This window comes from Falco rusticolus, chromosome 1 (assembly GCF_015220075.1).
Source record: "Falco rusticolus isolate bFalRus1 chromosome 1, bFalRus1.pri, whole genome shotgun sequence".
Taxonomy (NCBI): domain Eukaryota; kingdom Metazoa; phylum Chordata; class Aves; order Falconiformes; family Falconidae; genus Falco; species Falco rusticolus.
In genome coordinates, this window is record NC_051187.1 from 122867667 (window position 1) to 122881150 (window position 13484).

The 13484-nt window shown below is 45.5% G+C and overlaps 1 protein-coding gene across 2 annotated transcripts in view; it reads right to left on the bottom strand.

Moving 5' to 3' along the window:
• Window positions 1-11678, bottom strand: part of STOX2 (storkhead box 2) — a 77093-nt gene extending 65415 nt beyond the window's left edge. For both annotated transcript variants that reach the window (XR_005106039.1, XM_037398972.1), the window contains exon 1: window positions 10815-11678. Coding sequence is in view for 1 of the 2 variants with exons in the window: in XM_037398972.1 (XP_037254869.1) it covers window positions 10815-10980 (166 nt within the window). In the remaining variant the exon portion in view is untranslated. The remainder of the gene's footprint in view (window positions 1-10814) is intronic.
• Between the last annotated feature and the right edge of the window lie 1806 nt (window positions 11679-13484).

Genomic DNA, 13484 nt, shown 5'->3' on the forward strand with positions numbered 1-13484 from the left:
CTGCGTGCTTCTTGCTCTATTTAGAACAATCAGCACTGGGATGAAAACTGAATGAGATTATCATCTGGTAAGCAGAAAAAACTGTATCAATTATTAGCCTTTGAAATGAGCTCAGAGACATGCAACTGAAGGAGCAATGGTCCTGATTTAAATCCAGTGAGTTAAATGACTCAAAGTGAAATCTAAAGGCAAGCTGGGGAAATGTACTTCTCACAGCCAGGATGCAAGAACACAAGCCTGCTCTGGCAGAACAGCAACTCTGCCCACGATTCCTCTTTTTGTTCACTGCCATCACACCCACCCCTTGTTTCTGGTAAGCCTGCCCCAGTTTCTCTAGCTCTCCAATCTATGGCCCTTATTCAAAGGCAGACTTCAATTACAAGGGAGCATTACTCAGCAGTACATTACACAGCTATGCCCTCCTCAGCTTTTCCAGTTCCCCGACACAGGCAAAGAATATGTGCAAGGAAGATGGGTAAATGCATCATTCAGGGAAGCAGCACTGCTGGGAGTTAAGTTTTCCCACCTCAACAGCCAACAAAATATTTGTGCGTTTTTCCCACTGAAGGACAGAATCGGACCCTTGGGGACATGGCATGCCTTCTCACATATAGTCATTAACAAGCATGCAGAGAGCACAGGTTTGCAACATACAAAATCTAATACACTTATATAAACTATGCTTTACTGTGCTGCACAGGGCAATACAGCTGACCATGCGTCTGATGAAAAGTTATCGCACGTGGCTCTAAAATAAACAGTACCTTACTGAGCTATTCACCCTCTTGTGAAAAGAGGTAGTTAAGAACATGGGGTTTTAAATGAAGTTTCTAAAAGATGCCTTAATTTTATATTCACGGTTACTGAGGAATATGTCTGCAATTAAAATAATTATACAGACTGAACCCAAGATTGACTCAAAGGAAAATGCTTTGTGATTTTAGAAAAAAAATAAAAAATCTGCAAAATGTTTCTTCTAGAGATGGCTATATCTCTTTCCAGAGAAATTCTAAAAAATTGTTCAGAAACTGAGACTTCATTAGAACTGACTGGAAAAACATGAAGAAAATCAGTTTTTGCTTCCGTGTTCCGTGAAAATATTCTAAAGAGATTCATTCTTATGCAGATATATTATGGTATATCATATCTCATGCAAATATAATTTCAAGATTTCACTCCTGAAATTCAATACCTATGGAAGGACACTTGTCCCATACAGAAGCCCGAATGATTTTCGCTGAGCCCTTGCCTCACAGTATTTTCATACAACAATCCTATTGATTAAGTGTATATGTATATACCACTCTTCATAATTTCACTAAGATTTTTCATAATTTCCATCACAAACCAATATAACATGTACGACTGTAAAACATCTGTAACTAATGAGCAAGAAAGTAACTACATGCATCCACAACGAAAGCAGAGACTGAAGACCTATTAACATATCACAAACCTATAAATATTCCCCCAAAATGCATTTCTTTTGTTCATAATTTTGGACTGGACTAGTGTAAAGGGAGGGAGTCAGCACATGGACAAACAAAACAACAGCAAGCTGTGCTGCTCCCACCCCTGATCCTGTCCCTGCATCAGTAAACCTGTCCTGAAGTTGACGCCAGAGGCTGAGGGACCACTTGGGCCTTGGGTGAACTTTCCATGGCCGGTGGTATCTGCCCTCCATCTCTCAGAAGAGATGTCCTGCAGACATGCCCAGTTTACACAGGGGGGTTGCAGCTGCTTCAAACTTCAGCGTTAAAGCCAATAAACCTTTTCCTCTGAAGTTTTTGTTCCCTGTACTCACCCAGCCAACCATGCAGCATTTGCACCTAGAAGTACAACAAACCTTAAGAAAACCTTGTAAAAAATACTTCCTTTTCATCCTGTTTAAAAAAATATTTAGTTTAAGGCTTACATGTAGTAAAACAAGGTCACTGTATGATCCAAGAATGTAAATTCTCAGGGGAGCAGAATTTAAACATCCTATGAAAATGAAGAATGGTACTTTGCTCTAAAACACTGTGAAAATTTAAGAGACGAAGTTCAGAACCACAACGAAATTTAGTACCTCATCTTTACTGCCTTATAAGATAAATGGTCCCATTTATGGCATTTCAAATGTTATCACACATGGTCAGAAGTTCATCTTCTGAAACTAGGTCACAGGTCATCAACAGGAAATTCATAGGAAATTATGGAGGAAATGAAAAGAACACAAATGGGCAAGAGAACTAGTTTATATAATCTAGGTTCTCCCAGCACAGCTTCCTGCGTTATGATGAACTCAGCTTTCATACCAAACTTTGCCTTTTCTACATTAATTATTTCTGAATTGTCTATTATACTCTTTGGGCCTCAAAACATTGAGCTCAAATTCACTACAAAGGGCCATTCTTTTTTTTTTTTTTTTCTTTGAACAATACAGCTGTGAAAGAAAATAGTAGCTGGAAAAGGTATTTTGAGATCACTAAATGCAGATTTCTACTTGCTATCAGCACCTCAAAAACAAGTGTGCGAGATGCTTCATGGACATGCATACCACACTGAGAACAGTACCCAGCTTCAGGAAGAGATTCTCACATTGCTTCAGTTCCTGCATCCCCACCAGATGACAGTGGCCACAAGTCTCTTCTAGCCTAATGTTAGGCATACTTTTCAAAATAAAACCCCTAGTCAATAAAACATAAGGAAGAGAGAGGGGTACAGTTCATCTAGGCAATCTGAACAATTTTGTAAAGAAAATCCCCTAAACAGAAGCGGTTACTGCTTTATCGTTCCAGCTGAAAACTAAAGCATGCAATGTACTACCTAGCCACTGATACCTCTAACGGACCACAGAGAAACAAAAGTCAGGAGTAACTTTACAAGACAGATACAAAATTAAAGACTTGCAAGATGCCTCTGCTGTCTCTCTTCTTGATACTTTCATTAAATAAAAAGACCTCGTATAAATACAATCAACTTCTCATTCATTCTTTTTCATAATACCCAAAATGCATGTGCAAGACATAGGCCACTCACACCCTCAAGAATCATAGGTCCACGCAAAAGTCCACAAATTAAAAGACTTTCTCAAAGAAATTGTTCATCCTTCCTCTTATCTTCTGCTTTCATACCTTATCGGATCCAGTAAAACCCACTGAGATCTGTTTTTTTCAACAAAACTTGAAATTTTGAATAAATCGTGCATTTGTAGCTATGTCCTGCAGATAGCATTTCCCACTGAAGTAACAAGAACTACTCCTACCTACACTTTACAAATCATAGGAATCACACCATCTACAATTTGAAGAAAACCAAAACTATCTCTGGGTTGCGATGAGTTGGTTGACAAGGCAGAAGTGGTAACATTGAACAACAATCATTCCACATCATTTACTGCTGGTATTATCAACAGCCTTTCCTTTTCAGCTTGCAGGAATGCAAGATGAAAAATTCTGATGAACACCATGGCATCCAAAGGTTGATCTGGATGCAGGATTTGACTTGCAGAATGAGGGTTGCTCTGTTCACACTGAATACACCTATTTTTGAATGTTCATTGTGACCCACTGTTACCATTTTAAGCCCAGGGTTAAGAAAGGACCTTTTTTGTAACTGCAGAAACAGTTAAAAGTTCCCAAGAACACAAAGATGACCACTGACACAACACCTCTCCACTCCTGACTTTCAAACCCAGTGAAAAGGCAGACTTGCTATGCTTTTTATAATGAATTCAACCCTGCTGAAAATCAAGTTTTCTTGTTTCGGTTACCTCTTGCAAACCACTTAAAAGCTGCCAATAGAGCCCAGGGCTCTGTCTAAACTAGACTGTTCAACCCACTCCATCATGCTGCATGCACAAATATGCTTCCTGTAAAGCCAGGTCTTCCTTTTTTCTTTTTTCTTTCCCTTCTCCTCTACTGTCTATTTGAGCAAGATAATTCCAGCACCTGTATGTCGTCCAAGAGTGAGATACCAAACAGCATCAGTAGAGCAGCCAACTCAATACATGTGCTGAAAAAAAAAGCAAGCCAGTAGCTATAAACAACCTTCATACCCCCAACCCCCTGCCCCATAGCTACAGGCAGTCCCTTGGGAGCAACAAATGCTGGTTTGGGAGTTTTGCAGCTTCAGTATTCAAGCACTTTCCGGTTTCCATGGGCCTTGACACCAGAAATTATTTCAAGGACAAGTACAGAAGCACAGAGTTTCCTGGACTCCTAGAGTAGCTTTTAAACCGTGTTTCTGCTTCCTATCCTCATATTTAATCTACCTAAAAAAAAAAAAGACCTATAACTGAAAGCACCAAGTTCAGGCATCCAGATCTCAGTTTCAATGGTTACTATTACTCTTCCTTTTTCTGGTGAAAAAGAAAACCAACAGTTCAGCAGAATTGCATGAAGTATTCATTAGGTACTTCTTACAAAGGGCAACCCATATTTCTAGGCTCAGATTTACATCTACTCCACCAAAATCATCAAATACCTGGTTTTAATTTAATGGTAGCTTTATCATTTGAAATAATGTAATGTATCATGCTTTTCAAGGAAAAAAACCCACAATTAATATTGCATTATTTAGCAATTCCTACACAAGTTCTAAATTAGCTGACAATTTTTGGTCACGGCTTTAATACTGTCTGGCCTCTTCCAACCAGACAAAAAGCACACTGAAGAGGAACCAAGAGTCATTGTATCTGAATGTTTTTTTCAGCACTGCTGTACTTGAATCATGGCCCAGCGTTTAGGTGATAGAATGCTGATTCGGTTTTAATGCTGTTCACAGAGATATTCTACAACCTGCTATGGGTTATGAAGCAGAGTCATACTAAAGAAGCTCCCCAGAACACTGAAAAGCACACCCCAATTTTTGGAGGACTTCACAATGTGCGTAGCAAAACAGCACCTTTTTAGTCCTCATACCTAATTTTACTCATGCCTCTTTTAAACTGTGCAAAGAATGTTACAAAGATGGTAGTTTACTCTGGGATGAACAATCCTGCATACAAATGAAGGCCTATTGTTGCTCACAACTGAGCAGGTCACCAGGCTAAACCAAGGTGATCTGCAAAATCCTCACATTTCAGCCTCCTCCAACAAGTAATGCATTCTGTAAAGATGTGGCTGCTATTCAATTCCAAAATGGCAAGATATTCAACACCCTTCGAGTTTATCAAATGTTGCCAACAGAGTATAACTTCCATACCTGTGAAAGACTGGGAGCTATTTGTGAGGAATCAGTACTGTGCTTGTTCCGAACCCCTGCTCGCCTACTCATGAAAGAGGAGCTTCCTGTATCTTCAGTAAGCTATCACGATGCCTAGTGCGTGTATAAAAATTTACTTCAATCACTTTTTGATTACTGAGAAACACACCTAGAAACGTATTCAGATTCAGACTGACACCTCTGTGTAAACACCAGTGAGATTATACCCTTTGGTGCCCCGATCCTGGAGCACCTCCGTGCACCCCAGTCTGGCTGAAGGTCCAAGCAAACCAGCAGAGAGAACATGGGGACTTTGAATGCAAGTAACAACAGAGGCTGGGAAGGAAAAATTACCTGAAACTTAGCCCTGCAGGGACGGGTGCTTTGAACTGAGATAGAAACATGAACAGGTCTAGGTAAGATAGGCACACACACAGACTTCTGTTCCTTTCTTAGATTCATTCCTCTTTGATTTTTCTTCTAATGTCATGAACAAAAAAAGCGGCCAGGAAGAACAGGTACTCAAACGCAGCCTGGTCAGCTGAATGCACAAGTAGTACACGTGACACTGTCCGCAGCTTGGTCTAAAAATGAAGTCATGGATATGCAGAAAATATCTCCATACCTGGTGAGAAAGGGCCAGGCATGGAGACACTGGCCTAACACGCAGGCATGGGCACACACTGTATGTGAATTAACACCAGACACGCAATCACATGAGTGAAAGCCAGCATTCCACAGAACGAGGAGAAAGAAGATTGTCTGTTGTGTTCTTTTAGGCAAGAAACCAAGGAAGGAAACCGAAATGAGCTAGAAACTGTGCAAAATGACTGGTCTGTGAACTTGGACCAAGTTTGCGGTCTGAAGACAAGAGTACATTTAGACCCACACCCCAGATCAGGTCACAGTTCAAGTTCCTATTTCTCTGTCAAGGTGAAGTGGATGCTGCAGAGGCCAAAAGGAGCAGGAAGACACAGCCAGCCCAGAAGCAGCTTCCCAAGCAACAAAGCAAGCACAGCCCCTGAAGTAACTGAACAGAATGACCCAGCTGGGGTTCACCAGGTCAGAACAGGCTGAAGCAAAGGAGATGGAGCAGGAGCCAAGTGGCAAAGCTAGCCCTGCTAGCCACTGACACCTGTACGCTTCGTTTTTACTGTCCCACTAATGGGTCTGGTCTCAGACAGCCTAAACTACTCAGAATTCAGGGAAGCGAAGAGATCGCATTACTGTTAAGCAGATGAATTGGAAGGTGTTTAATACCACACTGAAAGAAAAAGCAGGTGATACAATACTGATTATTCCATTAAATATTAATTACAATACAGCTACTTTCAAGCTAGAATATATTCCTTTAGACAACAGAATGAAGGGTCAGGAGAACTGAACAAGCTTCAAGGCTTTGTGTGTATCTGAAATTTTTCAACTACGTTAAACTGAGTTCTTCAGTTCATACACGGCTATCTGCAAATACTAAGAGTTAGAGGTTCAAGCTTAAAAAAAAAAAAAATACTCAGGACTCAGATTTGCTCAAATGACTCCCAAGATCCTTCTTACTGGCTCCCTTACAAGGAGGCTAAAGAAGCAGTCCTAGACCTTCCATCAAACATCCTTGAAACAGAGAATGAAGATATGTCTTCCTCCTAGAAATTTTAATTTGCACACAGATGCCATCAGTGGATAGTGGTGTTAAATACTTCTCTCCTTTCCCTTCTGCTTCAACTTGGTAATCAACCTCCAGTAACAGCGCAACACTGAGACTGATTTCTACCCTTCAACTTCAGAGCACTGAAACCTCTGCAAGGAAATTTTATAGCCAAGAACAACAACGTAATTGCAAAGTTTTCATAAGGTAATCTTCAAATAAGCATGCTCTGAATTGGTTTTTACCATTGTAGAAAGCTCTTCAGACACTGCTTCATGCTGCCTGTGCTAGCCTGTTACCCTACACCACCCCCATCTCAACCTGAAACACCACCTCCAACACCAAGATCTTCAATTGAAGTAGCTCAAGAAAGGCTGCAGAAAAAAAATTATTTCTTTCCAGAACTCTAGTCAGTTCTGGTAACTTTTAATGGCTGGGTCAACCACAGGGTGCAGTTCCTCTCCCCACTAAAACAAAATCCAGGATTTGCCTTTGTTATTTAGGAGAGAAAAAAAGCAAAAAGCTTCCAGCATTTCAAAAGCTATACGTATTATTTCGTGCGACTGCTTGAAGCCCTCCTAAGTTTCACTAAGTTTTATCCTGCTTGGCAGTTTCATACGATTCCTTTATTTTCCCTTGAAATAAACAGCAATCGATCAAAAACTTTGAGTGTATTCCCCGTTTTTCAATAATGTGTATGGCTTTTATTGGATTCAAACTTCTCAACATCTCTTTTCACACAAGGTCAAAACTCTACATTGTTGTAGTTTTCTTTTTCAGTGTTTTTTCTCCAAGTCAGTCCTCCACTGGGAAATTAATATTCCGCATGAACAATGAACTCCTCGCATGGCCTTTGAACCTAGTGGTTGCTAGGAGGCCTAAAGAAACCCTGGAGTACAGCCAATTTAATAGCAAGTATCAAGAGATTATTCAGCAGTAAAAATGTGTGATTTTCTAAATTCCCTGCTTTTTTTCCTTCTTACTTCCATCTCCCTTCATCTGTCAAACAATCTTTAAATTTCAGATGAACTGCATCTGCATCGATTTTCTGTAATTATGGGCAGTTTGTTCCCCAAGTACTGAAAACATCACTGCCAGCCACCAATGCTGCTTCTAATCAAGCAAGTACCAAACTGGTCCTTACTCAGTTTTACTGAAAGGGCTGCTTAAAATCAGGAGTGCTTCACCACTCTAGCATGAGGTTTGCACTTGCATTATACACATGGTTCTGCTTAGAGACTGTATTTCCCCCCCCAAAAAAAACACCATGGCATTGACTGCAACACCATTGCTCAGTATTTCTCTGTGCTGAAAAAAATACATATACAATTCTCCATGCCCCATCCAGGCAAACGTAAACATTTCAGGCTTTTTAACATCTTACTGAAGGCCATCCGACTGTCTGCGTTTTCATATTTTCCTAAGCAGAGTAACTGAGGCAAAGAAACCCAGGGTTTCTTTCCCACCCTCTACCCCCATCCCAAACAATGCAGCGTTTAATTAAAAGAGAACCACAACAATGGTAATGGTGATGAGGTTAAATGGTTGGATAAACAGAATGCAGCCCTCTGAAAAGCCCATGTGTTCGGGACCCTTTCTCCCCTGCAACATTCTGGGTGACAAAGAACGTATTTGTATTCCTGATCCCCACAACTTTTATGCCAGAGGACTTCCTATAGATTTTCTGCGAGGAAGAGACTTTCCTTCAAATAGTGAGAAGTGTTTCGATACAGTAGCCATTCCTCCCAAAACTACTACTTGGAAAGGCAGCGGACAACGATCCTTTAAAAATAAATGAATGTGGAAACTATCCATCAAGAAAGAACAACTGCATTGCCAGCTAAAAGCCTACTAAGTTGTTGTTGGTGGGTTTGTTTTGTTTTTAAACAAAACAACAACAAACAATTGCCGATTTTAATTTTCAATGTATTCTTCCCCCAACAACTTTAGCAAATTACTCAAACTAAACATGACATCTGTCCTCCTTCTCCAGTTGTTGCAATTGAAATCCATGCACTGTATATTTATAAACATGGGATTCAGGGGGTCTGGAGATTACTTTAGAACATTTATAGCAGATTACAAATTTATGCCCGCCCCCACTCCCCCCACCCCCAGCCAAGGACACAGGTATCTGCCAACAAATGGAGGGTGACACATCTGATTCTGCAGATCGCTGGTGTCTGACCGTCTGGTTGGATTGTACCAGTCTTGCCAAGATAAAGCTTTTACAGAGCCAGACTGCTTCCCTGAAGAATTAAAACCAAGCAAAAATCCACACCGCCTGGCACAAAATGCTCATGTGAGCTCCTTCTCTTTTAAATACACGCTTCCACACTGAAAGAAAGAAAGGCCTCGAAGTACAGACTTCAACAGAACTGACCCAGCATATCTTAACAGTGGGAATATCAGGATGTTCACGCAGAACAACGATCTTCACGGTATGGCCAGATTTGGCTTTCCAGCTGCTTTCAGGTCCTGCAGCAGCAACAAAACAAAACAGCCCCTCCACCACCACCACCATTCTCCTCTTCTTCAGCTGTTCAAGTATAAATTATCCTTGTCATTTCCTCTCGGTATGCGGCTTCCCAGGAAAGGGAAAAATCAGAGCAGCTATTGCCAAAATAGCACAATATTCTTACACAGGTGGATTTTTCAATAAAATGCGTATTATTTCCCTTGTGCTCGGGCATTAAAGAAAGAACAGTCACAAGACATTTTTAAAACATGAGAAACCAATCCTGACTAAAGAGATGTGTTTATTAGAGTCAGAGATAGGAAAGTGTGCATATAACTGACAACAACAATCTTTGGCTCAACCTTTGCAGCAGAAACGGGGGGGACAGGGCACAGGCTGAAAATGTTTTCAGTAATGCATAATAAACTCCTTTAAAGGAGGAAAAAAAGGGAGAAAACAAAGGTATCTGCCTACTCAACCTAAAATGAGCCTCAGAGGGAAAACGTGCCTTCATGATAAACTGGAATTTGCCATCATAGTAACAAAACGTTATGTCCAATCATCACAATAAGCAGGCAGCAGAACAACAAAGGAGGTTTCCAGGATTTTCTGCCCTCAGCCCCCTCCCCATCAGCATCTTTCCAAGTCTTCTTTCGGGCGTTTATGAAATGTCTAAATTCCAAGGCCATTAAGATGATTCCAGGATGGAGCAGCTTCCATTAAACAGCATTGAGGCTTTCCGAAATCACACCAGCACTCTGTTGAAGGCCAAGCCTCTTCCCGATGCCTGCCTTTCCCTGTGCCGTTTTTTGTTTTGTTTGCGCTCCCTCTTTCCCGTGCACAAACATGTTGGTGCAGTGTCCGTTATTTCCCTACAGCCTCCCTTGAAAGCAATCAACAAACGAGTACACATGCACATGTGTGTTTCCCCCACATACGCAGGTCTGGTCTCCTACACCTCAAATGCAAATGTGTTTACAGTCATTTTCACCAAAGTGTTCTTTGCCTTTACAGAAACATGCAGCTGAAACCTGGAGAGCCTGTAACAAGGCAAGAGTATCTGCAATCACAGGTGACCCCTTTCCTTTCCAAAATGGAAAAGCACAAAAACCCGATGAGTTAACTAGTTAACTACATTTAAAGGGGAACGTGTGGGGCAGCTGTAAATATCCAACACATGCTTTTACACACAAAAGGAGCAAAGGGCTCCATGCTCTGTGCACCCAGTCATCTTTATCTGCCCTTCCACGACAGATGCAACCGTTTCTCTCATACATTTATTTCACTCAACTAATAGATTTTAAACACCATATTGCGAAGGCCCCGCTGTGAATCTTGCAGAGGTACAAAATGGTGGATGTATGCTTTTTTTTTTTTTTTTTTTTTTTTTTGCATTATGCATAACAACTTAGGCTCCCAGTCGCAGGCTCCCCTCCGTACCCACCGCCACAGCCTTCCCGGGCAGACGCACATCCCGCACCAGCCTCCCAATAAAGCTCTCTCGCATAGACAAATTATGTTACAAACCTGATGTCATGTATCCCCGTGATGCCTGGGAAATAAAAGCTGGTGGGAAGTGTTTGTGCAGCCGGTAGTCCTTCTCGCTGCGGGACCTCATGCGGTCTGAGGCCCGGTCGGAGAAGTCGGAGCTAGGCCAGGCCCGCCGCAAGGTCGTACTCCGCGTCTTCTTCATCCTGAGGATGCCCGAGCCTAGTCCTCCCAGCGCAGCATGGGTCAGGCCTTGCGGCTCGCCGGGTGTGCGCTGCCGGGCATCAGCCTAGCGCGGGTACCGCCGGGGCGCAACCTGCGCGCATCCCGCCGCTCCCTCTTCTAGGGCGCCAGCCGCAGGTCCCTTCCTTTTTTTTTTTTTTTCCCCTCGAATGATCCAATTTTACACACGTCCCACAATGCATTACACTTCATTTGCAATCGGTCCGGCTTACAGCTCCCAGACTTGCGTGGAGGAAAGGCACGTTATGTGGCTTCTCGGGCAAAAAAAAAAACCAAAAAAACACACAAGGAGGGGGGGGGAAGGGGGGTGGAGGGGGGGATGGGGATGAGAGATGTGCAGCGTGGGAGCTCGGGGGTCCCGAACAACGGCCCGATTCAGCCCGGCCGTGCTTAGCCAACTGTGAGCCGCCACACAAAAGGCCCAAACAAACGAGGAAAACCCCGCGGCCGCCGGCTGCGACCCCGACCGCGGCGCGCCCGGCGCTGGGGAGGCGGCGGCAGCTCCCGGCGCGGCGGGAGGAGCGGCGGGAGGAGGAGGAGGAGGAGGAGGGCGAGGAGGCGGAGAGGAGCAGGAGGGAGGGCCCGCAGGCGCCTCTCCCGGCCGCGGGACCGGCGGAAGCAACCGCGACGCCCCCCCCCCGCCCCCCGCCACCGCCGCCGCCCCCCTCAGGCCCGCGGCGCCCGGGCGGCCGGCAGCGCCCCGCGGCCCCCGGCAGCGTCACGCCCCGCCATGGCCGACCCCGACCCCCGCCCGCCTGTCCCCGGGGCTGGACCGCCGCCGGCTCCGCGCTAGGGGCGGCCGGCGCGGGGGGCGAGGCCACCGGGGAGGCCACTAAACGCACCGCCCGCCCTCCGCCCCGCCGCTGCTGGAGCACCGGCCGCCGCGCCGCCGCCCGGGCTCATGCTAGTCCCGGCGCGGCCTGCGGGTCCCGCCGAGCCCCGCGCTCCCCCGTGCGGCGCCGGCCGGGGCTCGGGCCGGCTGGCAGGCACCCGCGCACAAAGCCCCGTGCACCGCGGGGGGCCCGGCCTCCTCCCGCACCCGCTCCCGCTCCGCCTCCTTCCCGTCCGTCCGTCCCGGCGGTGGCTCCTGCGGGGCCGGGGGAGGCGGGCGGAGCGCAGCGCCGGGCACCCCGCACCGCCGGGCTCCGGGCGCCGCCCGCGGCAGCCAATGGGGAGGGGGCGGCGGCGCGCGCGCCCCGAGCGGCGGGAAGCAGCGGAAGGGCATGGCGGGCAGGGCCCTCTCCCCTGGCCTCTGCGCCTTGCCCTCCTCTGGCATCGCTCCCGGCCCGGGCAACCTCGGGGAGAACGGATACAGCGGAGGGGAAGGCGCCGGGAAAGATCTGTGTCCCCGGGGCAGCCCCGCGTGGAGCCGGCAGGGCTCACCCACACATTCCCCCCTCAGCGATGTTGCCTGCCTTGTCCCCCCTCCACCGCTTCCCAGCCCTCCCCCGGAGGGCCTGGTCAGCCGCACCACCACGTTACAAAACCGCTGTGCCCCTCAAGGCTATCCAGGGTGGCCAGTCTGCCCGCCTTGCTGGTGGGAAGGGGGTCGCCCACGCTCTCGGCCTGGCAGCGTGTGTGCCTGCGCCCAAGGCGCCATCTTGAACTAGGCCAGGCCACCGGGCGAGCAGGGTTTTACCAGCTCCCGTTAACCAAAACGGAGCAAAGGGACACGGTTCTTCCTCCGTGAGACAGCTCTGAGCATGCTTGACATTGACGGTGCCAGTGTTAACCAGTGTCACATTTCTAAGAGCATGGAAAATTGGAGGACTTTAATTTTGTCAGTAATTGCAGATTTTCAGTAGTGGTGAAGCAGTAGAAGAATGACTATCCATGAACGAACTGAGCATCAAAGCCTGCAGACCTCGAGACATTACCCCTTTGCTGCCTTGCTGCACAGCCCTCACTTAATCCTTTCAGTGCCCACCTCAGCTCGCCTGGCTGTACTACTGTGGGCAGAACACTGACCAAAGAATCGTCCAGGGTTTCATGTCCAGCCATCCCTTCCACATGAGTAGAAATTACGTGAATGAAACCCAGTAAGAACACTGAAAATTAAGCGCTATGGGGTCCTTTCTCATTCAGTCTCATCTCCTTCCAACTGTATGAAAAGCCATCAGGAATGACATGTTTCCATTGATACTTTGTATACTGGTAGCAACATGAAAAAGTAACATGAGCAAAAAAAATAGCCTAGAGCTCCTCTGATAAAAATATATTTTCCATCATGCAACTTACTCATCTAGAAATTTACTCCTCAACCTACGCCAGGCTTATAATAGAGCATGTTTTCACCCTCAGACCAGAAAAACCGTAAGGAGAACTTCTAGAATCGTTCAGCTTTTCTCATCAAAGGCTGAGGTTGAGATAGATTGGTTAGCGCTACCTAGCTAAGTCAAATGTGAAAATCCTACCCTTTTTATCAGATGTAAAAGCAAATAAAATTCTACCCAGGAGCGTAAGCTC